The sequence below is a fragment of the Schistocerca gregaria genome, chromosome 2 (assembly GCF_023897955.1).
Source record: "Schistocerca gregaria isolate iqSchGreg1 chromosome 2, iqSchGreg1.2, whole genome shotgun sequence".
Lineage (NCBI taxonomy): Eukaryota > Metazoa > Arthropoda > Insecta > Orthoptera > Acrididae > Schistocerca > Schistocerca gregaria.
In genome coordinates, this window is record NC_064921.1 from 541,514,816 (window position 1) to 541,538,993 (window position 24,178).

Here is a 24,178-nt window from a genome sequence, read left to right on the forward strand (position 1 = left end):
ACACACATCTGGTGGACAATCTTATCAAGAGAGATGCAGGATTTCAACTAAGCACTGCTCGTGTTCCTGCACTGGCTACCATTAAATTCAATCAGGAGAAAAAAGATCTTCGTATTTGGGAACCGATGGAGTGAGCTGCAGAGAGCGAATTGAGCTTTTAAATATTGGAGCATTCAGCAACACAGTCATTGCCCACTACAAACACAGAAGTAATTTCTTCAGTTCCTGGTAGGGTGCAGTAAGAGCAGTGCTTCCATCCACCTGTAATCACCTCACTGTGCGTGCATAATTTCTGCACTTGGCCTGACGAGTTTAGTTGATGACCTGTATAATCATCACTAGTCATGCCTTGCAGTACTGGAGAGAGCAACTACCACTGCCTGAAAATATCAAGCAGTTATTTTGATGAAAAATTGTAGAACTTGCACAATGTTACACCAAGTAGTGTGCAGCTATGTAAAAACACAGCAACAGAAATCTTTCTAGGTGTCAGTTTGCCCCTGATGGTGGTGTAAGAAAATGTTTTATCAGCTCTTTGGGTACAAGCTGTAAAAGCTGTTGTTTGCTTATGTGGCAAATGAGCACTCTTAATTTTATCTTGCATGATAAGAGAGAAATGTTCCACAGAGTCTGTCTGTCGTGCCCCAGTTTCTGGAGCTTCATTCTTCTTTCTTGTATCAGCAGATTAAGATTTGGATGAAGCTGTGAAATTGAAATTTAATAATTTGTTTAAAAGTTTCTGTCACTACATCTGACTGAGCAAGATGGTGGATTGGTTAGGGCACTGGACTCACATTTGGGATGACGATAATTCAAATCCCTGTTCAGCCATCCGTATTTAGGTTTTCTGTGCTTTCCCTAAATTTCTCCAGGCAAATGTTGGGAAGGTTTGCTTGTAAAGGCCATGCCCTGTTTCCTTCTCCTTTCATAATCAGAGCTTGTGCGTTCTCTCTTATGACTCCACTATCAATGGACCATTAAACTCTAATCTTCCTTCCTCCACTACATATGCAATGACACCATTCACGTATACAAGTTTCGGTTGTGTATCATTATGAATCTATTGTTTCCAATTGACTTCTTTTTAACTTCATTCCTTAACCTGGATTGAAGCTTAGACCTAAAATTTCTAAATTCTATATGTGAATAAGTGTTGTTTTCCAGATTGTCAAAGTTAGTGTGATATCTATAGATGTATACATTTTGCAGTGTATCAGAAACCAATAAAATATTATTTGACTGTAATGCATGAAATGTAGCCTTCCTTATGTGGTCCATTTAGAGTCTTCCTAAAAGTTCTCATAAGGTGCTTTGAGAGAAGTATACAACATTTCAGCAAAGCTTCTTGTTCTCAAGATCTTTAATTGATTTTGTATCCCTTCTGCTGTGTGTTGATAGGCTATGTCATCTCTGTTATAAACATTTTCAGCTGTTTATTTGTCCTCACCAGAAATAATGGTATACAGTTTAAGCCCTGACTTTGTAACCATTTCTTCACTATGGCATACTCATAAGTTGGAGTATCTGGAAAAGGTTTTATTTTTATTTTTTTTAATTTTTTTTATTACTCTTCTCAATGCTTTTTCTAAAGTTTGTAGGGATTTGTATGGAACTAAATAAGGTTCTGATGACACTACACTGGCTTGAGTGGTTAGTCCTTTTTTGTACTATTTCTTCCTGATTCTCTCTTCTTCTCATTCCCTTTCTTTTAAATTTAATTCTGCCACCTTACCTCTCCCTTGTAGCACCAACTTTTAGAAAAAATGAAAACACTTAGGTTAAAGTTGTCTATAGCCCTGGGCAGGCATACTGGCGGGTTGCTGTTAGTGTGCTGTTTCCAGACTGTGAATCACAAGCATTTGACAGTCACATGCAGCTCTGTTAGTCGTCACAATAGTTTCTGCTTTGGTCAAAATCAGTATATAATTGCATATCTGTGGTGAAATGTTGACTTTTGGCTATGTCAGTCATATCATTCTGTAAGCAGTGTACGAATGCATTATTTTAATTTGAAAACATTCAAAAAGTCTTCTAATTGAATTTGTTATTTACCATCTATAGTGTGTAAAATTCTTAGAGGCAGCATTAGATATTGTATGTTAATATAAATGTACACAAATCATTGAGAAAAACATTTATGGTAAGAAATATAACTAGTGAAGTTCAAACAAATTAGTACACTAACAAAATTGCATAATTGGTGAGGCAGTATGATACATTCTAAATACACTTATGTTAGCTTGATAGCTGAAGTCTAGAACAGTACTAAAACCGTATTACAATCGGTATGGTTTCTATAAATACCTACCTCATTTTCCAAATCATCTTACAGCTGCTGAACACACCAGTTCCCCATAATCAATAAAAAAACACTGATACTATTTGTTTGCAATAAAATTTTTATTAAATTATTACTTATAAAAGCCAATGTCCTTGCCATAGTGGTAACACCAGTTTCTGTCGGATCACTGAAGTTAAGTGCCATCAGGCTTTGGTAGCACTTGGATGGGTCACTGTGCGGGTCTACCATGTGCGGCTGGCAAACGGGGTGCACAAACAGCCTGTATGAGGCCAATTGAGGAGCCACTTGATTGAGCAGTAGTGCCACTGAACATGAAAGCTTACAGTGGGTGAGATACCAGTGTGCTGACCACCTGCCCCTGCATATCTGTATCTGGTGGCTCCTAAGAGCTGAGGATGACACAGTGGCAAGTCAGTAATGTTGAGCGTTCAAGGCCTGTTCAGGTGGTGAAAGTGTTATACCTGCACAATAAATTACAAGAAAAATGTAAAATGTTGCACATGTCCCATCTCAGTTGCTCTCATTTGGTTTTCTACTCATCACAGTTTTCTTATTTGTCTGCTTTACTGCTTTCCTCTGTGATTGTTGAGTCATCATTCCAGTTGATGATTATTGGCTCAGTTACGGTGTTGCAGATGACTTCTTTATTAAAATCTTCTTATGTAGATTTCCCACATGCTTGGACATGGTTCTTCCATTGTTCAATTTTGGCATTCTCCAAGGCCTTGTGAAGTACATGCTCTCTATCTGCACTTTCAGACTTGATACTTCAGGTGGCTGCTTCTTTCTTGACTTCAGCCCAAATGAGCTCACTCAGGTTATACTGGAAATAAGGTGGTAAGTGTACTGCTTGGTGCCTCCTATCTTTTTCCAGTCCATCTAGATTATAAACACGTTCTTCCTTGTTTAAACAAACCTTATCAAACATCTCAACTCTTTGTGTCTGTACGTGAGAAGGCAAGATTAATCAACTGCTATGTCAGCCTTCTGTGTTTTGTTGTGGGAGCTTGGTGCATGACTGCCGAATGATACTTCACATTATCAATGACGACGACGACGACGGCGATGATGGACCTTTCCTCCAGTAAATAAATAAATAATAAACTGGTCTTCAAATCAATTTTTAGACTTAGCAGTGTTCATTTCTGAATGGTAATCTTCTGATTGGTTTGGTTTGTTGCATTTGTAAACTAATTTATTTTCTTTAAGGGAACCAGCTGACCCCACATGCACAACAATCAGCTTAGCCATTTTTCCAAAGGGGACTTAAGCACCTCTGCTTTGGCTTGAATTCTGCCAGATGTACTTTAGTGAGTGGTTTTGAGTAATCCAGGTTTCATCCAGATAGAACAGAGGTCACATGCAACATGAAGTACATAGTGAATTCATTGTCTGCAAAAATTTAATTCTGGAGGTTACTATGTCATTGCATTCAATTACAAATTGCCTAATGTCATTATGCTTGTATTTAAATCCTGCATCATTATGTCACAGATCTAGCAGATTTAGTAAATTTTATTTTTTCAATCAATTTTCCCGATTTTTGTGATGTTGGGTGCTCACCATTGTCATAAAATTAATAGACTGTACACCTGACAATGTCTTTCTCAAAGTTGTTTAGTTTGGTCAAAGAGCTGTGTTGTTTAATATTTTTCCTGGAAGAACAGGATGTCGGGGCTTTTCCCTCATGACACACATGCTGTATGGTTTTGAAACCAATGCCACAAGCTGCAGTGCAAATAGCCTGTGTGTTAACAGGGTTTTTTGTTTTACTATGATTTTTTCTGGTAACATATCACAGCATTTCTTGATATAACTATTGGTTATGTCTACCTTATACAAATCTTTTTTAAAAAGGGTGCATGTAGATGCTAAAACTTCACCATCATTGTCAACAAAATGTTTTAAGCATTTAGACATTGTGGATTATGGACTTGCTTTGCCACTGAAACTCAGTTGCCTTTTTCATTCACTTTCTTACTGCTGTCAAAGTGCTCCTTATTGGAGTTGTTTGTAGACCTGACCCACAGAACACAGAGGAAATCTCTCTTTCTTCCTGCTTTTCCATTTTCAACTTACACAAATACTTCCACACAGTGAATAAATCGCATAAATTTACCAGCAGATACACTGTTTTGCTTCACATCAAAGTGCCAAAACTCAATAAGGAATGCAAGACAAGAACTGTGCAAAAATCTGCACACTGTCTCTCTGCTGACACACTTCCGGCATTCAAACTAGGCAAACTACGGGTGCTTAGCAGTGTCGTTTCTGAACATTGAAGGGAAAGAGAGAGGCAGAACTAGGCACTAGTGCGGCATCAGCGCTCATGTAGGGGCCTGCTGCTATGTCTGGCCAGAGCTGTAGCAAAAGGTTGTTACTTTCCTAAAACATTTTTGGTGCCATTTCCCTTCACGCCCCCAATCCTCCTACCACCCTCAAGAACCAGCCAAAATGAGGTGTCCCATTCATCAGCCAGTACCACCCAGACTGGAACAGCTGAACCACATCCTTCGTCAGGGCTTTAATTACCTGCCCTGAAATGAGGGACATCCTACCGGAGATACTTCCCACCCCTTTTAAAGTAGTGCTCCATCATGTACACAACCTCCGCAGCATGCTAGTCCATCCCTGTGCCACTGCCAGTCCCAACCGCTTGCCACAAGGATCATATAATTGTGGAAAACCCAGGTGCAAAACCTATGTAATCCACCCACCCAGCATTTCCTATTCCAATCCTGTCAAAGGTTTATCCTACCCCATCTGGAGCTGAGGCACCTCTGAAAGCAGCAATGTCATTTACCAGCTGGGCTTCAATAATTGCACAGCTTTTTATATTGGTATGCCTACCAACCAGCTGTCCACCAGGATGAATGGCCACCACCAAACTGTGGTCAAGAGCAAAAGTAGACTACCCTGTGGCACAACGGCAGCTGACCATAACATACTTGATTTCAATGGCTGCTTCACTACCTGAGCCATCTGGTTCCTTTCTTCCACTACCAGCTTTTCGGAACTGCGCAGATCGGAGTTCATTTACAACACATTTTCCACTCCCATAATTATCCCGGCCTGAATCTACAGTAACTACTGTCCCCACACCCTCTGCCCAACAGTTGCCACCCTGTTCATCGTATCATCTCCTACCCATTCTCATCTCCCACACTATTTATTTGCCACCTGCTACCAACGCTTTCACTTGTCATTCCCGGTCCTCTCCTTTTTCCCCCTCTCCGTGACCCACAATCTCCTGATGCTGCGTCTGTTGCCTGTTTAGTCCCTGCACTCTCCACCAGACAATGTTTGTCTCTCACCCGATATCTGATTTATTGATGTGCTCTTCTAAATTGTCTACATTATTTGCTCAGTTAATGTGAAGGGCTTTCTGCTAGATGTGCTCGATACATTTTACATCCGTTTTTCTTAAATGTGTTATTATTTTCATGGGCCTTTCAGATTTGAGGATGCATGTACTGGTTTGAACAACATGTTACGTGATCACTAACACAGGAAAAGTTTAGATGATTGAAAAGTGCTAAATGGCACAGGATACAATTACATATTAATGATCTTTGAAATTTACATTTTCCTCAAGGTACAGGACATTTCAACTTGTGCTGGTGAAAGTTCCACTTGATGACACAGCTTCAGTGTTTGGATTGCCTGTAATATACATTATCTGTGCAAGACCATTTTTGAACATATCTCATAGAAAAAAGTCTCTGTGGTGCTGCTGGCTCTAATAAATTGAAATCATCTGAAAGAGAAGAAGACTGAAGAACATGAAATTTTGAACAGAGATACATTTTGAAACAAAAATTTAGATCTCCATTTCCAGAGAAAACAAAAAAGAAAACTGGACCAAAGTGGTTAGATGTTCAGGAACAACAGCACCCTCATTGAACGAAAAATTATTGGAAAAACCAATTCGTAAATCAGAAGTAGTAATTTATGTGGTTCATAGGAGACCCAGTTGACATATTCTAAGAATCATATTGGTATAATTTCTCATGATGGCACCTGTAATATGGATTAGTTTTTTGGCTGTCTTTTCTTTTAGTGTCAGGGAAGGTTCATTCAGTTGTTGTTGCATAATCTGTTGTTGTTCCTTGATGATGGAATGCGTAAACAATGTTTTTGTCTCATTCTGTTTTAAACTGTTCAGAAAGATAAGACATGCTAAACGTGATAAAACACAGTCTCATTCTTCCTGAAAATTGTAACATTTCTCTTGGGAGTGTGGAAGGTGGTATATTGGCCAGTCCAAATGTATACTATCAGCATGTTGTGCAGAACACTTATGCAGGCTTAAATATCAAAATTCGTATGCATCAGTCTCTTAAAATACTCTCTCACATATCAAGCATAGAATTTTGTGTGATAAGACAAAAACCTTGTCCGATGCAGTGACCAACTAAGAGTTTGTCATCAAAGCTATTAAGACCATCGTGTGTAACCAAATACCATCATAGTTTCAGCCATGGCAATCAGTTCGTGGTGGTGGCGGTGGCAGTGGCAGTGGCAGCTGTGGTTGTGCTGCTGCTGCTGCTGCTGATGATGATGATGATGGACCAGCACCGAATCAGTTAACAAATCATCTTCTAACAATGTCTGTGGAAGAAATTGTTGAAAGCTTGAGATATTGTATAACAAGAAAGCAGAAGGAATTCTATCCAAGACTGCACTCGTGGAAAAACTACATTCTGTTAGTAGTATTTTCTGTTTACAAACTACTAATAACGTGTATATACTAAAAAGAACATCAGTGAAAGCAAGATGTACAAGTAAGGTAACATTATTCTGAATCCAAAAGTAACTTGAACACCACAGTGTTCCTGTTGGAGATGATATAACTTTGTAGTCCTCTAATGTTTGAGCTGATTTTCCCAGCCAGTTGTAGAGGGATCTACAGTTTAACGAATTTTGAACTGAGATATATCTTAGGATTTTCCACATTAAGAAATGGCAGACAGAGATGAAAGAAGTAAAATGTGACAGAGGGAAAAAATCCTAGGAGCAACTGGGGACTGAAAACTGAGCTACTATGTTTTGTGGTCTGGCAGTTATACTTTAAGAATTAACTTAAAGGTCTGTTTTGACAGGACTGACCACACATGGATTCCACACTAGGAAAGAACCATACATAAAAAAGAGAGAAATTTGTGGCAAAATTAGTCATATGACCAGTCTTTTAACTGCAGTGTATTTATTGTACATGGTATGTGTTTCAGGCTGCTGCAAGTTGCTATGGACATGCTGCAAATAGATGGCAGCAGCACCATGCAGCTGAGCAGCCCCCTATTCCAGGTGCAGCAGTGCTTCCTTGCCCACTGTCCACAGGATTAGCTGTTGAACTGGGTTTAGCACTGAAAAATGACTTGCGACGTGTGGCAGAAGCTGCTACACAGTTCAAATTAGCTGCACAACAAACTACAAGTCCACTTGACAGACTAAGCTGCCTAGGCCATCTTGCATCCTGCCGCATTGAATTAGGTATGTAAGTAACCTAATTTTATTAGAACAATAAACAGCCACCAATTGCTGTCATTACTAACTTACAGTGGTTAGTTTTCTTTCCAGAATTATCCTATAATTTTTTATCAAATAAATTGAAAGTGAATTTAAGGGAACTGCAGTTTGACTACTTCATGTCTCCACACAATCTGCATGAAAAATAATCAAATGAAACAAAGCCTGATGAGTAAATTTTATATTTTGCTGTTCAAGTATTATATATTCTAGCTCAGCCGCTTATGGGGTGCTATAGGTACTTAATAAACAGTACATTTCACCTAAAGATGGGACTCTGCATTGGTTTGTAGAACAAGATAAATTACTACTACCACATAGTATACTATTAGCATCCCTCGGGTTATTTTATGTAATGCGCTTCTGACAACCACAAACACTCTGATCCTCTGGCCATGGTAGGTAGTGGTGTATTGTCTGCTGGAGAGTGTGCTTCCACATTGTTACAACTGGAGAAGTATGGCTTGGTCTGTGAGCCGAGGTTGCTACCCTCTCAGGTAGGCTAGCTCGCACTGATCAATGGATGCTACTGTGTGTATAATTTTTATGCAGAGAGAGTGTGTCCTATCATTTCATCCCATAACTGTGTACGGGCCCTTGGTAGGTTGGCTTCAATGTGCACATAGTGAAAAGTGTCCTTTGTCATTGCCAGGTCTTTGAAAACAAAAACAGTCTATTTTCTCTGTCTTGTAGTCCCATTCAGTTGGATGGCCTCCATTTGCATCCAAAGTTCCATTAGGAAACCTTTAGTTGAGTGTGCAGAGCCAGGTTGTTCAAAAAGTAACCATGGTAGATGCAGAGGTTCTTCATAAACTAACTCCTCTGGGGAGACCTGCAGGTCTTCTTTTAATGCAGCATGGAATCCCAAAAACAGTAACGGGAGGGCATCAGCCCCTGAATCTGTTACTTGGTTTGTTATAACAATCTTTAAGAAACAGTGTAGGCACTCCACAATGCTGTTTGCAAGTGCACGATGTGGTGATGTATTAAGTCATATGAATAAAATGGAGAATATAGTATATACTCAAAATTTTGCAGAAAGTTCTCATGTCACTTGAATAAAGCTAGTCAAGAATGTTCTCAGTGTTCAGAAAAGGTTTGGGAGAAGTTGCTCAAAACAAAGAACATACTCCAAATTCGTATGAATAAAACTAATGGAGCTTCTCACAAGCAGAGAACAACTTTGTTGTTGTTGTTGTTGTTGTTGGTTTTTTGCTCTGTAGCATATTTCAAGCTAAGTTCTGTTGAGGTTAAGTTTCACTTAATTTTTAGTAGCAGTGTCAGAATATTTGTTGTTTGGAATGAAGAAAAGATATACCTAGCCCAAAGAAATACTGGAGAGAGAAACTGTAGAAGTTTATATGGGTTTAACAATAAAAATGTTATATTCCTGGTTAACTCCCTTCCTGAAAATCATGAAAGAAGAGTGTGTGACCTTTCAAATGAAGTGAAAACTAAAACATGTGTTTTGCTATTTAGCAGACCCAAGTTTTCAGACTGATGTATGAGAAGACTTAGGTATTTACCAAACAACAGTGTCACTGACATGGCCAGATGTTCATCGTCATGTTTTCTCACAGCATAAATCTAATATTTTGTTGTGTTAGGATTAAGTAGATGGGTCAGAATAATTAATAAATGATTTATTACAAATCTAGCGATCTATTTCTCGTAACAAATTGTACAGACAGGTGCTTACATAATTGATGCATGAGCAGATCGTTATGCATCATATTTAACCAAAATTATCTTGTGTTATAAAACTTGACAAGAGTTCCGGTTTTTAGTAAATGAAAATGTCCTGCAATCTTAAGATTTCATTTGCGTAATGAGTTCACCTAACTTCAGTAAAAAAAAAAAAAAAAAGTTTCCTGCATGTTGAAAATTCGGTAACATTGCAAGAAAATGCATTTTAGTAAACTTTTTGTCTTAATAATTTGTTGCCACACATAAAAGTAAAATCTTCCAGGACACAATGATGCCAGTTCCATATTTGTACACTGAATAGCTTGCCTGTGTGAGCAAGCTAAATGAAATGTAATATAATGTGTGTGTTCTGTGCTGGACACAGTCAGGAAGTGAGAAGGAACTCCCTCATCAGAGAATATGCTTTGAACGTTTTGTTCATACAAAAATTGAGAACTTACTCAGAGAAAGTTCTTTTGCCCTGAGGATTTTCTCTGGAGAATGTTCTCCTTTTTTTTATTTATGTGGCAGTCCTGTGTACTGAGCTGCACAAAATGCTGTATTACTAGTGCCCTCATAGTATGGATTCTCTGATGTCTGAGTGTGTGTAGAGAATTGAAAACCTGTTATAAAAGGGCATGCATGTAGAGCTGCTGTCAGTCTGCTGACTTGTTACAGTATTCCAGATATTTTGTACTGCTGCCAGTTTGGCAAAATGCACAGTGTGGAAATGCATTCCATTCTAGACAATGTTGGCAGTGAATATTTTTTAAACCACTCGCATGCTGAATGTTTTGTTTTAAATTGCGAAACAAAATGTAGTTCGTTGATTGGCACTGGGGATAGTTGTTTCGAGGCTGCAAATACTTGAAACTCGGTGGCTAATGGTCATGGTCTGTATTTATAGTGAAGGAGTGTTTTTCCGACTTGATGATAAGTATCTAACTGTTTAAAGGGCTACTAAAAGTTCCATGTGAAATGGTGACCAAGAGCACTGTTTTTGTGGTTCTCTTGGAGAAGAAACCCAAAGGCTGCCCGGACCTATTTACATTCTGTTGTAACATGGCACTGACAGCACAGGATGATGTGTCTGAGAAAGTCTGTAGTGGGGCATTGGCGATTGGATGTGCATGGAGGTAGCTTGCATGAGACTTGCCTGGCAGGCTACAAATGCTGCCTGTAGTTTTCCAGTCCAAGTGAATGCATGAAACCATGGACTTAAGGGCCGACAAAGGCACATGAAGTGGCACCTGGCTTCGTGCAACTTGACCTTAGATACCGTCACACTTTGCGCATCATTTTTGGAGACTGATAAGATGTAATAAATTTGATGTACCCAGCTGGTGGATATCTACCAGTCACAGAAACTCAAAATCCCAGGGACTTCACTTTGTTAGCACCAATGAAACATTTAACCAGATATTTGATTTCATAGTCATCAGAGCTTCAGAAAACTGTGTAGATGAATTCCATGTTGTTCTGAGAGTGCCAATGTTTGCAACAAATCGACTGTGTATCCAGAGCAGAAATCTAGTTTTTAAAGAACATCAATAAAGCACAGAAAGGTCTGTGGTGTGTTCCGTAGGCCACAGAACATGTCCAAGACTTCAAATGGTTCAGCGAGCACAGTTATTGCGGGTTTATGAGTGACCTCTGTTGTCACAGAATTTTGGTTGTAGGCTTTTACAATGTTCAACTTCGAGAAAATGGTGCACCTCATCAGTTGGTGCGCAAAATCCCTGATTTGTCTGAACACTGAGTCCTCTGTAGTCATCATTATGATGTCAGCCACCCGCTTTTTTTGTGTGTGAGAATAAAGGTATAAGCCCAGTTGCTTTCTGATGGTTGTGCCTTGTCTGCCTGGATGATCGTTTCTTCAAAGTCTGCTTTTCTAACCTGGTGATCATCTGGGGCCAACATTCCGGGTCATGAGAAAATAGCAGTAGTAGTAGTTCTGATGTGGTGTACTGTTGAATGGCAGGGCGATTATGGTGCTCTGGTAGGTTGCTTGACTGATCAGAACATTCCCCAAGCTGTGGCTAAGCCATGTCTCCGAAATATCCTTTCTTTCAGGAGTACTAGTTCTGCAAGGTTCGCAGGAGACCTTCTGTAAAGTTTGGAAGGTAGGAGACGAGATATTGGCAGAAGTAGAGCTGTGAGACCGGGCGTGAGTCATGCTTCGGTAGCTCAGATGGAGAGCACTTGCCCGTGAAAGGCAAAGGTCCCGAGTTCGAGTCTCGGTTGGGCGCACAGTTTTAAAATGCCAGGAAGTTTCTGATCAGAACTTGTTTAGCAGGTGTGCCAGCGGTGGTGGCTCGACAAGGAAGTCTACTGATGGATCACCGCACTGTATGTGCTGGCGTGCAACTTTCAGTGATGTGACACAGTCCAAAATGGAAGCATTCTTCTCATCCAGGATGAGGTCAAAGAAGCACAGGAATCTAGCAGGCAACATTTGAGACTATAAATTGCCCACTGAATGATCTTCACAAACTGATATTCAAATTTAAAATCACATGTCTGTATGAAGCTATGAATGGACCATTTGCAGGTACTTGGAAAACACACACAGTCTGATTTGGTCTTCACCATAAACTGTATCTCAGAGGTGTTGTCTGTTACCACTAAACATTGTGGTAATTGCTTAGTTTGGTCCTGCTGGCAGATTTGCAGGCTAGGCATGGGTGGCTACCATTCGTGTTTTCCACCCAGGAATGCAGTGATTTGCACCTACGAGCTCTATCACTGAAACAGTTTCCGTCTGGTGAGGGCAAGGAGTGCATGCTTTATCATACATGTGATGGCATGCATTATCATCATTTGTACACCCTGATGGCTGTGGCTTGCCATGTCAGCTTGTCAAGATGAGAGGTAATGTTTGTCATCTTGTCTCTGGTGGGCATTGTAGCAAACACCTGTGGAGCAGTCACATTGGAAATGTTTCCCACTGTCTCTGCCAGCTTGCTTAAGTTTGCCTCTTGCATTACCAAGAGTAGGGCGTGATGCATCTCTAGCAAGTGAGACATCTGCATTTATCTTAGGAGTGGCTTCAGGACATTTGGTCCAGCCAACATTTGGAGGTGGTGTTGGAACTATGATTATTTTCCTCCAGATGCAACAATTTCCTAAGAATTGCATGTTAGAGAGGGAGAGCTACTGAATGTGCTCACTTTTTAGTTACTAATACTTTCCAGAAGGAGACAGGTTTGTGATAACATAGTTAACCTTGCTGGTGAAGTGGCTCTCCAGTAGTGCCAGCACCTGTGCATATTTGGTGGAGTCTTGCATTATCCTGTTAGTGATGGTACAGCTTTTGATGTGTGTGAACCAAAGTTACAGACAATACATCCAGAGGGCTCGTGCTTTAAATCCCATGCATTTCACTTGCACTCCTAGAATAGCCCCAAGAGGTGGCTGCTGGGTAAGGCTCATCGGACTTGCAGCTGCAGGCACTTGCTGGCAGGATATCACTCGGAGCACATGTCGAACTGGTGTTAGCTGTTGGGCGGGAGCCAGCGGGCAATGCCAAAGTGCCCAGATATGCACTCTGCTGGCTGCATGACTATAGAAACGCTTGTAGTAGTGCTGTAGGTGGTCCCTCTGCTTCCAATCATATTGCTCCTAGTGTCGCTATTGCAGTGCTGCTGTCTCTTCCATGTTCTGCTGCTGCCGATCACACAGTGGCAGCAGCTGCTGCCATATCATTCTGTTTGTCCTTGTTGCTGTTGTAAATATCGTAACTATTTCATAATAGTTTTGTTGGGATCACCACTTTGTAGGTATTTAATAAATGGCACACTGCGCCTAAAAATGACATTTTATTGGTCCGTAGAACAACAAGATAAATAACTACTATCGCCTGGTGTACTATCAGTGTCCCACTGGTTATTTTACGTATTGCTTGACCAATGACCACACACACTCCCATCCTCTCACCATGGCAGGTAGCAATGCCCTAGCAGCTGAAGAACATGAGCTTTCTGGCATTGGTTGTTTGCAACATTATTACCATAGGTGTAGAGTGACCTGTGAGCTGAGTTCAGTACAAAGCATTTCCAGGTTGTCAGTTGTCTTGTTGTATCATTATTTTCTTTTCATGGTCTGAAGTTTCATCTCTTCCAAAAGATTTTAAGTTATAAAGAGAGAGAATGCAATACTGTCTCTAAATCTAAATGCTGAAGGCCATGTCATTTTCATAATTAGTGGATGAAAGTATTGCTCTGAGAGAACCAGCATTTGTCACTACCCATAGCTATTTACAGAAATGTTAGAAGTGATCTGATTTTATACTTTCCACTATCAGCTGCTAATTATGTAGGTGTAAATATTTCCAGGTGTTCTACTTATTGAATGCTATTCATATCACTGCTAAGTACAATTCTGTGGTGTTGACATGTGTAATCAGATCTGCTTCTCACTTCCACACTTGCCAGGTGAGAGTAATGTAACTGTCAAACAATTCCATGTATGTCATATGAAGTCATTTTTCCTGCACCTGGCTATATCTGTATTCGAAACCAACACCTTATTTCATATGTAACTAGCTAATTTTGCCCCATTGAGCATTATCAACCATCATCACCTCCTGACACACACACAAAATTAAAAAATTAAAACACAAATGGTATAGGTTTTCATTTACCGTGTGATCTACACAGGAGTCTGCAATACTCGTATAAGGGGTGTTCAAAAAGGAACGAGCCGGAGGCATAATTACAGAAACCAGTACCTGTATGTTAGAAGTATTGACCCTGGCTGTTGAGACACTTGTCCCACTGTGACACAAGGCGGCGAATGGCTGTCTCATAAAATTCCCTGGGCTGCGATGTTAACCAGTTCCGGACATACAGCTGGATGCCGTCATCTGAGGTGAATCGTTTGCCCCTTAGAGCTTTTTTAAGGGGACCAAATATAGCATAATCACAGGGAGAGAGGTCCAGACTGTATGGAGGGTGGCCAAGAACCTCCCGTTTGAATTTCTGCAGGAGTTCCATGACTGTGTTGGCCGTATGAGGCTTTGCATTGTGAAGCAGAATGACCCCATGACGAGATTGCCTGGTTGTTTCGATCACTTGGTGAAGGGTGGTCAAGGTTTGCGAGTAACGCTGGCCATTCATTGTTGTCCTGTGCTGCAGGAAGTGAATCAGAAAGGGGCCACTTTGGCCAAAGAAGAATGACAGCATAGCGATTCACCTTGGACAACGACATCCAGTGTCTCAACAGCCAGGGTCAATACATCTAACATACAAGTACTGGTTTCTGTAATTATGCCTGCGGCTCATTTCTTTTTGAATGACCCTTATATATCAAAATGTAATGGCTTCCAGTATTAGAATCAAATAGTGTAATGTCATACCTTCACAGATATCAAGCTCTAACCGAAGACAGGTAAGTGTAACACATACGTAGATACAGTCATGGTACCAGCACAAATAGTATATTATCACAGAATAAGCAGCGTTTGCCTTGACTTACTAACAATTACAGGAAGATGGGCTAGTGCCGGAAAAATGACTTTGTACTAGAAATTCAGTGATTTCTGTCTGTTCTGACGCCAATAGGCACTACTGTGTTAAAACTTTATTTTTTACTCTATGTGTAATAAATAATTTTTCAAGTTGTTCTCTCGTGTTGGAGCAGACTAGAGATGGACTTAGTGTTTTATCCTTTTGCTATTGTACTCATACATTGTAGTATCATTTTCCTGCAAAATTACTTTTCAGAGGAACACCAAACATGCAGTTTGAAAACTATTACAAGTCTTTGTGATGAAAAATCCCCTGCCATTTAATTATCCATTTGCTTCATCTTTAATTTAATGACCAATTATGGTGTTAAATGGTTAATATGTAACACAATTTAGTCTTGGATAGTGAAGTTAGATGATATTGATGTAATGGAGTTTTCTGTAGTTTAACTAAGGCTCATTTCCAGGCATATCTATACAGCTCAATTTATGAGTGCATTGTATTGACTGTTGTTACTTGGAAACTGGTAATCATTTCAAATGTTCCATCTAATTAGTGCCATATCTGTGTAAATCAAATGAGTAGATAATAAATGTGATCATAATAATTACTGGTGTTCTCCCCCCATCCCCCCCTCCTCCTCCTCCTCCTCCTCCTCCTCCTCCTCCTTCCTCCTTACCTCCATCCTTTTGCCCTTCCCCTTCCTCCTCTGTGACAGTTCTCATTCCCTCCCCTCACCCATTCACTGACTCTTTGTATAGCCAAGTCTTCCGCCAGAACCAGGTCAGCCATTTCCAAGGCTCTGGTGGTATCTGTACATTGGTCTACACAGACATTGTTGGTTCCTGGGGAGAGTTCACGACAATTAGTGCGACAACAATCATTTTCCGATTTTCTTATCTTTTATTCAGCATCACGCACCTGGACTTCCTCCCAGGCGGATTGGAAAGCCTTTTCCTTGACTGCCATCCTGATCACTCAGTGCATGATGGCATTGATGAGTTCCTACTGAGTTTGACTGATGCCATCCTTTCAGCAGCAGTTACAATGATTCCCTCTTCCTCAGGATCTCCCTGACCAAAGACTGTTCCTTGGTAGACCCCTGAAATGGATGCAGCTCTTAAAGACTGCTGCCATGCCCTCCAGTACTATGAATGGCATCCACCTCTTCACTGCCTCCTGGCTTCAAACAGCTTTGTGCCTGGACCTAGTATTTAATTAAAAGCCAGAAACAGATTTGTTGGGAACAATATGTCGCTGCCATAGGGATGCGCACTCCCTTCCTCATAGATGAGGGCAATGATCAGGTGCATTTTGGCCACTGTCCTCCTACAGGTGTCTTGGGAATTTCCCTAAGTAGTATTATCCTCACGAGCTTGGACTTAATTTCTGAGCATTTTGCTCAGCATTTTACCCAGGTGTCTATGTCAGTCCACCTGCATTCCATCTCCTCAAATGCTGCCTGGAATGACTCCCTTTATCTTTCATTCCCTGTCACCTGGAGCCTCATAACTCCACGTTTAGTGAGTGGGAATTACCAGTGCGCTTGCTCTCTGCCCCAATGCAGCTCCTGGTCCAGACCAAGTTCACAACCAAATGCTTCACTCTTATTGGTGGTTAGCCAATGTCATATACTTGCCCTTTTCAACTGCCCCTGGAGAGAGGAGGAATTACCTTCCCAATGGCAAGAAAGTGTCCTAGTTTTGAAATTGAGTTAACCACCTCTTCAGATGGACTGCTATCGTCCAATCACTTTAACCTATATCCTCTGCAGTTTATTTGAATATATGGTGAGTCGAAGGCTATATTGGATTCTCAAATTCTGGGATCTTTTGATTTTAATGCAGGGTGGTTTTCACTAAGCCCACTCTACCTGGAGTCTGCTGTCGTAACGGCTTTTGGCCAACATCAGCATCTTGTTGGAGTTTTCTTTGATCTCCATAAGTCTTATGATACCACATGTTGCCACCACATCTCTGTAGTCCACTATCGATTTTTATCCAGAACTTCCTTTCCTGTCACACTTTTCAGTTACAGGTTGTTGCCACCCATAGCACTTCCCATATGCAGGAGAATGGGGTAACGGAGGGCTCTGTTTTGAGTGCCCCTCTCTTTTTAATGACTATCAATGGTCTGGTAGTAACTGTGGGACATGCGGTGCCCCCTCTTTGTATGCTGATGACTGTTGCGTTTCTTTTTGTTTGTTCATAATGGGAATTACTGTACGCAGACTGCAAGGACCAATACACTGTCACTAATGGCTTCCAATTTTCAGCTACCAAGACCTGTGTTAGGCATTTCTGTTGTTGCTGTACAGTGCGTCCCCATCCCCACCTGGATCTGTACTTTGATAGCCAGCCCATCAGTGTCTCAATTTTTTGGGACTGGGCTTCGATGTCCAGTTGACATGGCTTCCCCATCTTCGCCAGTTAAATCAGACATATTGATTGCATCTCAGTGCTCTTTGATGCTTGAGCAATACGAAGTGAGGTGCGGACCATTCTACTCTACTATGGCTGTACAAAGTATTGGTCTAGTTGTTTTTAGATTGTGAAAATACCACATACGGCTCGGCAGATGCTGGACCTGATACACCATTGTAGGGTAGGGCTGGCAACTGGTGCATTTTGGACTAGTTCTATGATCAGCCTCTAGTGGAGGTAGGGGTTCCACCAATGTGGGTTCTGCACCAGCAACAGTTGATAGGGTGCATCTGTTGCTCTCTGGAGCACCTGAACTACTGTCTCCTCCATCCAGATATAAAGATCCACCTGCCACAACGGCAGCCCAGGTCTGGGGTTACAATCACCATCTGAATTCAGTCTCTTTTTCCAGAAGTCAAAATTTTCTCTCTACCCTCTCTTCTCAGGGCCTGTTTGGTGCATCTCCTTCCTGATCTATCACAAGCTCCGAAAGACTCTGCTCCACCTCAGACCCTCTCTGCCAATTCTTTTTCATTCTCATTGTGTTTTGGGATTCAAAATCAGTCTGTACTGGTGGCTAGATTGTTGCTGGTCACACTGGCTTTGCTTACATCCATGTGGGATGTAATGAACTCTGCTCCTTGATGGGTGACTGCAGTGTTTTCACTGTGGAGTTTGCAGCCATCTCTCGTGCTCATGAGCAGATCTGTTCCTGCAGATTTGTGAGTCTGTTCTTATTTGTAGCAACTCCTTGAGTAATTTACAAGGTCTTGACCAGTGTTTCCCTTGCCATCCCTGGTCCTATGTATCCTGCATTCCCTTTTTGTCCTCAAACATGTTGACATTTGTTGGTCATTGTGTGGACCCTGGGTCACGTTGGGATCCTGAGGAATGAACTTGCTGACAGGCTGGCCAAATTGACTACCGGCAAGCCACGTTTTGGGATTGGCATTCCGGCACCGGATTTTTGATTGGTATTATGCCATTAAGTTCTAAGGCTTTAGAGTACAGAATGGCATACTCTTGACTTCATCAAACAAATTACCGGCGATAAAGGGGACCACAAATTAATGGAGGTCCTCCTCGTGGGCCTCTTGCGAGGATTCCATCATCCTTTGCCATCTCCACATCAGCTGTTCATGGGTGACCCATGGTCATCTTATCCATTGCAAGGACCTGCCCCACTGTCATTGTGGTGCCTATATGATGGTGATCCATATTTTGCTGGATTGTCTTAACCTAGCCACCCTGGGCAAAGTCTTAAATCTTCCTGACTCACTACCCCTTGTGTTAGCAAACGATTCTTCAGTGGCTAAGCTGGTTTTATGGTTTACTCGTGAAGGGTGCCCTGTTGTCTCCTCTGCCCTGATAAGGCAGTGGCTATGCAGACTTGGTCTGCTGCAGACCTCGCCCTACCGGTTTCTTTGCTCCCTTCTCCTTTCCTTTCTTGCATGCTCTGTCTGATTTGGTTTTCTTTCCAGTGATTTTTTGTCCTGGCCTTGTCACAGTGTTCACTTTATATAGTTGGGTGGGGTGCCTCTGGTAAGTGGCAGAGATTATGTCCTCCATCACATTTTCTGCCTGTGGGGGCCTCCAGCTGTTCCTTGGATGTGGTACCTCACCTGCCCTTTTTTTTTTTTTTTTTTTTTTTTTTTCCCCTTTGGTAGATGTTGAGGTTTTCTTTCCTCGGGTTTTGTGCCCTAGGCTCTTCTTTAGTGCATAGTTTTAATGCCTTACCTGTTCCAGTAATACAAGTTTATATGCCAACTAGCTCCACAGATGACGAAGAGATTGATGAAATGTATGATGAGATGAAAGATGTTATTCAGGTAGTGAAGGGAGATGAAAATTTAATAGTCATTCGTGACTCGAATTCGATAGTAGGAAAAGGAAGAGAAGGAAATGTAGTAGATGAATATGGAATGGGGGTAAGGAATGAAAGAGGAAGCTGCCTGGTAGAATTTTGCACAGAGCATAACTTAATCATAGCTAACACTTGGTTCAGGAATCATGAAAGAATGTTGTATACATGGAAGAGGCCTGGAGATACTGGAAGGTTTTAGATAGATTATATAATGGTAACACAGAGATTTAGGGGCCAGGTTTTAAATTGTAAGACATTTCCAGGGGCAGGTGTGGACTCTGACCACAATCTATTGTTTATGAACTGTAGATTAAAACTGAAGAAACTGCAAAAAGGTGGCAATTTAAGGAGATGGGACCTCGATAAACTGACAGAACCAGAGGTTGTAGAGAGTTTCAGGGAGAGCATAAGGGAACAATTGACAAGAATGGGGGGAAAGAAATTCAGTAGAAGTAAAATGGGTAGCTTTGAGAGATGAAATAGTGAAGGCAGCAGAGGATCGGGTAGGTAAAAAGACGGGGGTAATAGAAATCCTTGGGTAACAGAAGAGATATTAAATTTAGTTGATGAAAGGAGAAAATACAAAAATGCAGTAAATGAAGCAGGCAAAAAAAAAAAAAAAAAAATTGGAGCAGGTATGAAAATCCATGGAGAAGAAATAAAAACTTTGAGGTTCGCCGATGACATTGTAATTCTATCAGAGATACCAAAGAACTTGGAAGAGCAGTTGCACAGAATGGACTGTGTCTTGAAAGGAGGATATAAGATGAACATCAACAGAAGCAAAACGAGGATAATGGAATGTAGTCGAATTAAGTCGGGTGATGCTGAGGGAATTAGATTAGGAAATGAGACACTTATAGTAGTAGATGAGTTTTGCTATTTGGGGAGCAAAATAACTGGTGATGTTCGAAGTAGAGAGGATATAAAATGTAGACTGGCAATGGCAAGGAAAGTGTTTCTGAAGATGAGAAATTTGTTAACATTGAGCCTAGATTTAAGTGTCAGGAAGTCGTTTCTGAAAGTATTTGTATGGAGTGTAGCCATGTATGGAAGTGAAACATGGACAATAAATAGTTTGGACAAGAAGAGAATAGAAGCTTTTCAGATGCAGTGCTACACAAGAATGCTGAAGATTAGATGGGTAGGTCACATAACTAATGAGGAGGTATTGAATAGAATTGGGGAGAAGAGGAGTTGTGGCACAGCTTGACTAAAAGAAGGGATCGGTTGGTAGGACATGTTCTGAGGCATCAAGGGATCACCAATTTAGTATTGGAGGGCAGTGTAGAGGGTAAAAATCATAGGGAGACCAAGAGATGAATACACTAAGCAGATTCAGAAGGATGTAGGTTGCAGTAAGTACTGGGAGACGATGAAGCTCGCACAGGATAGAGTAGCATGGAGAGCTGCATCAAACCAGTCTCAGGACTGAAGATAACAACAACATGCAGACCGTGGAAAAGTAGTGACAACACAAAAATACATATTAACTTTTGGTACTAGACAAGCATTTTGATTTGTATTATGCTTCTTGTGAGCCATCGCCCATCTCTATACCATTGATACAACAAAAACTCTTAATTTTCATAATTTATGGTAAAATATAAACTTGACATCCCAAAAATTGGCCAACAGAAATCACTGCCATAGTTACAGTACAGTACAGCACTGACATGAATGAAATGCAGCATGCCACATTTTTCTGTTTACTGTGGGAACATGCAGATGAGGAAATATTACTTCAAAAATTACAGAAAACTGTTCTTGTCAGTATTACGATCTGTTCTAGGAAGGATCAAATTTTTTCCACAAACAGGCTTTATGTGTAAGTTTTCTCGTGTTCCAATCTGTGTAATTTTTATTTTATTTTTACATTTTCTTCCTCCCCCTCCACAAGACACACATTCTCCTGGTTCAACAATTTGTTGTCTATGAAACCCTTCAACATATTAAATGAAACATATTTCAATGACATAGAGTTAATTTTCCACAGCAGATGTGATGGAATTTTGGATATAAATCAGTGAGAGGTCTTCAAGTGCAGAGTGACCTCCTCCCTGAAGTTGAAAACTCAAATTCACTATTTCTATTTGACATAACATGCAGAATTATTGATGATGTTTCATTGGTATTTCATGGCAATAGACTGTGACAGCCTGGTGAAGCAAGTTAGGTCTGCAAGCACAATATTTTGTTCTGTAGCAGCCAATGACGGTAGACGAGCAAGGTCAAATACCAGCACCACTTCACTTTCAGTTGAGTCATATTATTCATGCACCATGCCTCATCATTAACACGCTATTTGTGACCACATCATTGCTCTTGTGGAGAAGGAGAATTTGATGGCGTCGTAGACAAGAGATGATACGTTGTTCCTTATCGCTCTGTGCAACGATTGATAAAATGTTTTCAAGATACTGCAGAATCAAGTAGGGCAGGACTTTGGCATGTAACAACACCAATCCAAGATAATGACCTTGTTGACATGTCACTGCAAAATTATTTTTTAAACATGGTACAGGTGAAACATACCGCTGTCTTTCTGAAGTTGGTGGATATGGCTTTGGGAATCTGTACTACTTAGCAGATGCGCAGCCATCAAGAAGAGGCTCTTCAATGATCATCAACTCCACTGATCAGCATTTGTGGGGGACAGTGTCAGTTGAGATTGCTGGAATGTGACATTCTCCAATGAATTGGTATTGTCCTCAATTAATGATGGTCCAATACTAGTTCACTGCCTGTAAGGTGCCTTTTTCAATCTCAAATATTACCATGAGGCATATTACTGTGGCTCTGTGTCTGGCAGTTTGAGGTTGGATGTGTTCTTGTGGGATTGGAATGCTTCACAGGCTAAATGGCTGACTTGATGCTGCCCAGCATACCCTCATTATTGTCCCATCAGTGTCACAAATACACTCCTGGAAATTGAAATAAGAACACCGTGAATTCATTGTCCCTGGAAGGGGAAACTTTATTGACACATTCCTGGGGTCAGATACATCACATGATCAAACTGACAGAACCACAGGCACATAGACACAGGCAACAGAGCATGCACAATGTCGGCACTCGTACAGTGTATATCCACCTTTCGCAGCAATGCAGGCTGCTATTCTCCCATGGAGACGATCGTAGAGATGCTGGATGTAGTCCTGTGGAACGGCTTGCCATGCCATTTCCACCTGGCGCCTCAGTTGGACCAGCGTTCGTGCTGGACGTGCAGACCGCGTGAGACGATGCTTCATCCAGTCCCAAATATGCTCAATGGGAGACAGATCTGGAGATCTTGCTGGCCAGGATAGTTGACTTACACCTTCTAGAGCACATTGGGTGGCACGGGATACATGAGGACGTGCATTGTCCTGTTGGAACAGCAAGTTCCCTTGCCGGTCTAGGAATGGTAGAACGATGGGTTCGACGACGGTTTGGATGTACCGTGCACTATTCAGTGTCCCCTCGACGATCACCAGAGGTGTACGGCCAGTGTAGGAGATCGCTCCCCACACCATGATGCCGGGTGTTGGCCCTGTGTGCCTCGGTCGTATGCAGTCCTGATTGTGGCGCTCACCTGCACGGCGCCAAACACGCATACGACCATCATTGGCAACAAGGCAGAAGCGACTCTCATCGCTGAAGACGACACGTCTCCATTCGTCCCTCCATTCACGCCTGTCGCGACACCACTGGAGGCGGCCTGCACGATGTTGGGGCGTGAGCGGAAGACGGCCTAACGGTGTGCGGGACCGTAGCCCAGCTTCATGGAGACGGTTGCGAATGGTCCTCGCTGATACCCCAGGAGCAACAGTGTCCCTAATTTGCTGGGAAGTGGCGGTGCGGTCCCCTACGGCACTGCGTAGGATCCTGCGGTCGTGGCGTGCATCCGTGCGTCGCTGCGGTCCGGTCCCAGGTCGACGGGCACGTTCACCTTCCGCCGACCACTGGCGACAACATCAATGTACTGTGGAGACCTCACGCCCCACGTGTTGAGCAATTCGGCGGTACGTCCACCCGGCTTCCCGCATGCCCACTATACGCCCTCGCTCAAAGTCCGTCAACTGCACATACGGTTCACGTCCATGCTGTCGCTGCATGCTACCAGTGTTAAAGACTGAAATGGAGCTCCGTATGCCACGGCAAACTGGCTGACACTGACGGCGGCAGTGCACAAATGCTGCGCAGCTAGCGCCATTCGACGGCCAACAGCGCGGTTCCTGGTGTGTCCGCTGTGCCGTGCGTGTGATCATTGCTTGTACAGCCCTCTCGCAGTGTCTGGTGCAAGTATGGTGGGTCTGACACACCGGTGTCAATGTGTTCTTTTTTCCATTTCCGGGAGTGTATGTCCTGAGGCAGTAATCTGTTTCCAGCAGGACCAGTGTCCTATACAAGTGTCAGTGATGGTGGAGGAGCATGTGCAGGGTGGAATGAGATTTTCCTTCTCGATTGGCCTTCTTCTGCACCGTACCTGCACCCTATTGAAAACTTACGGGAAGAGACCGAACGGACCATGCAAGAAAACTGGCCTATGCCTGGAACCCATGAAAACCTTTGGGAAATTGCATTAGCTACTTGGTATGAGGTGGCAGAAAATGAGAGATTTGTTGCCCACCTCATAGATGGTTTTCCTCACAGATTGTAGGCAACCATGGTAGCTAAAGGCCTTTGGACGGGGTATTAAATGATAGTGAATCCACTTGCTATGAGATATTGAGGGCCAAAAATATCTTGGTAATAACTGTGTACTGTTCATTATATTAATTTTGTGTGTCCTGCAGATTAAACAAGTTAACGGGGTAACACAAAAAAATTGTAATAAGCCAGATACAAACCAGAGCTTGTTGCCATGTAATTGCAGGCTAGATCACCAACTGTGCCACTGACCTACAAATGCATTATGCTATAT

General features: G+C 41.8%; 1 protein-coding gene across 1 annotated transcript in view; it reads left to right on the forward strand.

The window, feature by feature from the left end:
- The window catches only part of LOC126331554 (40-kDa huntingtin-associated protein), a 76,765-nt gene that overhangs the window by 41,205 nt on the left and 11,382 nt on the right, over positions 1-24,178 (forward strand). The window contains exon 4 of the mRNA XM_049996503.1: positions 7,534-7,795. Within this exon, the coding sequence (XP_049852460.1) occupies positions 7,534-7,795 (262 nt within the window). The remainder of the gene's footprint in view (positions 1-7,533; positions 7,796-24,178) is intronic.